The 2929-nt window shown below is 36.0% G+C and overlaps 1 protein-coding gene across 1 annotated transcript; it reads right to left on the minus strand.

Moving 5' to 3' along the window:
• Positions 1 to 360: 360 nt before the first annotated feature.
• On the minus strand, positions 361 to 935 carry LOC145049509 (uncharacterized). The gene is made up of 2 exons (XM_078997904.1): positions 609 to 935; positions 361 to 522 (listed from the first exon to the last, which is right to left on the minus strand). The coding sequence occupies exons 1-2, from the start codon at positions 933 to 935 to the stop codon at positions 361 to 363; spliced, it is 489 nt and encodes a 162-aa protein (XP_078854030.1).
• Between the last annotated feature and the right edge of the window lie 1994 nt (positions 936 to 2929).

The following is a 2929-nucleotide window of genomic DNA, read 5'->3' on the forward strand; positions in this document are numbered from 1 at the left end:
ACAGATATAATATGTAATGTAAGTTTGATGTTTTGTTTTAATGTGATGGATATTATATTAGCAAGGAAGGAAATTGTCAATTTGATTGCATGTAAGTGTAATGTTGATTATTAAAGTGTAGTAACATAGCCAAAAAACTAATTACCAAAGTAGCATTACCATTAACCATAATGCATGTAAGTGTAATATCATGTTACAAACATAGAATACCCAAAAGACCTATCAAAAGTAGTTGTTTTGACTGACATACCATAACCAAACTTAGTAAACATGTTCTAACTTTAATTAGACATAATAGCAAAAGATTACTTAGAAATACAAACTAAGCTACAACATGTTTTCCCTTCTTTTGTCCACCCCCTATCCAGCTTCACTAGGACCTCCCTGCCCCTTGCAAGTCCTAGCATTGTGACCTTTGTTGTGGCATTTGCTACAAGTGACTGTCAAGTGTTTCCTACTTAACTTGGTACTTTGAGTTGGCTCATCAACTGCCCTCTTCCTTTTTTTCTTTGGCCTACCAACCTATAAACAAATTCATATGGTTACATATTAACAAGTTTATTAAATAGTTTCAAGTTAAATTAAACAAAACATGTATGACAACAAACCTGTTTGTGATGTTTGGGTGGGAGAAGGGTTGTTGGACAATCAGATCTAGGCCACATGCTCCTTCCATTTATTGGGTCAATTGTGTGTTGGTACATAGCATTCCATGTACTGAGCCAGTAACATTTGCTCACCCAAGCCTTAGGATCTCCACATTCTGACCCATTCTGCATCTTATCATACATTGCAGCAATAGCATGCTGGCATGGAATACCTGTAATGTCCCATTTCCTGCAAGTGCAACTCCTCTCTTTCAAATTCACAACATACTGCTCCATCCATAGACCAGTCACTTGATATTTATCAGCTCCATTAAATAGAACCCTCATCTTACTTGCCTCTGTCTTATTGTTTTCTAAGATTGTTGTTGCAGTTGTACTTAGAGAAACTTTTCATTTGTCTAGCACCTTATGAACATTTACTATTCTCTTTGTGAGGTATTCTCTAATATATTCCAAACAAGTGATTATAGGCTTGTCCCTTGCCTCATCTAGCTTGGAGTTAAATACCTCACACAAGTTATTTGTTAAACTATCAGTCAATGCCCTTCCTATATATAAAACCAAACAATTAATTACTGAAATCAGTTATGAAATATGTTAGTGAAAAGAGTATGATACTTACCAGAGAAATGGGATCTTGCCCAGTGTTTTGCAGGAATTTTACTTAACCACTCATGTGCTTCTGGGTTAAGCTTTTTCATTTTCTCCATAGCCCTATTAAATTTTGGTATGTTGTATACTTTTCCACAACACCATACTGCTTCCCTCAATTCATCTCCTTTGTGTTTCAATTTCATGTTGTCATACACATGTCTTAAACAGAACCTTTGCTCAGCTGATGGAAATAACTTCTCTATTGCAGCCAAGATTCCCTGTGAGTACAATTAAAATAAGTTAGTAAATGAAATAATAAAAAAAAGTAAAAGTGAATAAAAAGTCAGAGGGTACCTTTTGCCGATCTGAAATGAAAGTGAAGTTAGATGAAGAATTCAAATCTAAGTCATCACCCAAGTGTTCCAAAAACCATGTCCAAGAGTTAATATTTTCAGTCTCTACAATGGCATATGCAACTGGGTAAATGCCATTGTTCGAATCAAGCCCAACTGCAGTAAGAATTTGTCCTGGAAAGGGACCCTTCAAAAACGTACCATCAAATCCAAGAAAATCCCTCAAACCTTTTTTAAATCCCTCCTTCAATGGACCTAAGCATATATATATCCGTTTGAAGATCCTTGTCTCAGAAGACACATTGGGTTCAGTTTCGACATCTATCTTCACAGTTGTTCCTGGATTCTTTGACTTCAATTCCATGACATATTCTCTCAAAACACCGTACTGCTTTTCATAATCACCATAAACATATTGTTTTGCCATAGCTTTGGCCCGAAATACTTTCATCTTTGATATTGAAAGTGAATACCTCTGTACTAACTCCTCTTGTAAAGCACGTGTAGGGATCTTGGGGTTACTTTCAACTTGATGCAATATGTTGTTAGCTAGAAACTTAGATGAACAAGCCCTCACTGTCCTTGTTTGCAAACAAGAATGAGAATCTTCGTATGTTTTGACAGTCCAAAGTTGTTTCTCATCTGCCCTAGATATAAAAAGAACCCATGGACAAGTTGTTTTCTTGGAAAGTACTAAATTGCCCCTATCTTTATTACTGTCACCAGTCAATTCAGGAACAATACCCCTACACTTTACCCTAACTCTTGTCTTGTCATTCTTTACATAATGTAGACCCCTCCTTTCTTTTACAGAGTAGTTGGCAATAACTTCTCTTATTTTTTCCTTTTCCTTGAATGTCTGACCAATCTTAAAAGCTTTAGTGTGAACCTCACCAGATGAACAAGCAACTGGTTTTAGAATGGACCTTAACAATTTCTTCCTAGGCTCTTTTTCACTAGCAAATGACTCAACTACATCATTGTCTAAGACTTCTAAAGGTTCATCTTCAATGTCTTCATGTTCCTTAGTATTATTGTTTGTCGGATCAAGCTAGCCCAAGTCCATGTCTTCATCAAGTACACTACAGAAGTTGATCATGTTCACCTCCACATCATCTATCAAAGGTTCCTCATCAAACACTGTTTTTTTTTTGCATCATGCTGACTATCAAAATCACTTTCATATGCACTATCCTCACAATCATATTCATCATCTACAACTGGATCATTATTCATAACTGGCTCATCATATTGGTCATTTATGATTGGCACATCATTCATAACAGGTACATCATTCATAACTGGTTCATCATTCAAATCTGGTTCATCATTCATAACTGGTTCATCATTCAAAACCGGCTCATCAGTCATAAC

The sequence above is a fragment of the Lactuca serriola genome, chromosome 5 (genome assembly GCF_051521515.1).
Source record: "Lactuca serriola cultivar US96UC23 chromosome 5, Lser_US96UC23_V15, whole genome shotgun sequence".
NCBI lineage: Eukaryota > Viridiplantae > Streptophyta > Magnoliopsida > Asterales > Asteraceae > Lactuca > Lactuca serriola.

What these genes read in the sequence shown, in the direction of transcription:
- LOC145049509 (XM_078997904.1), bottom strand. Translation starts at nt 935, where the DNA reads ATGAGGGTTCTATTTAATGGAGCTGATAAATATCAAGTGACTGGTCTA. An exon ending in CACCCAAACATCACAAACAG is followed by an intron (nt 523 to 608) that starts GTTTGTTGTCAT and finishes ATTTGTTTATAG; the next exon opens with GTTGGTAGGCCAAAGAAAAA.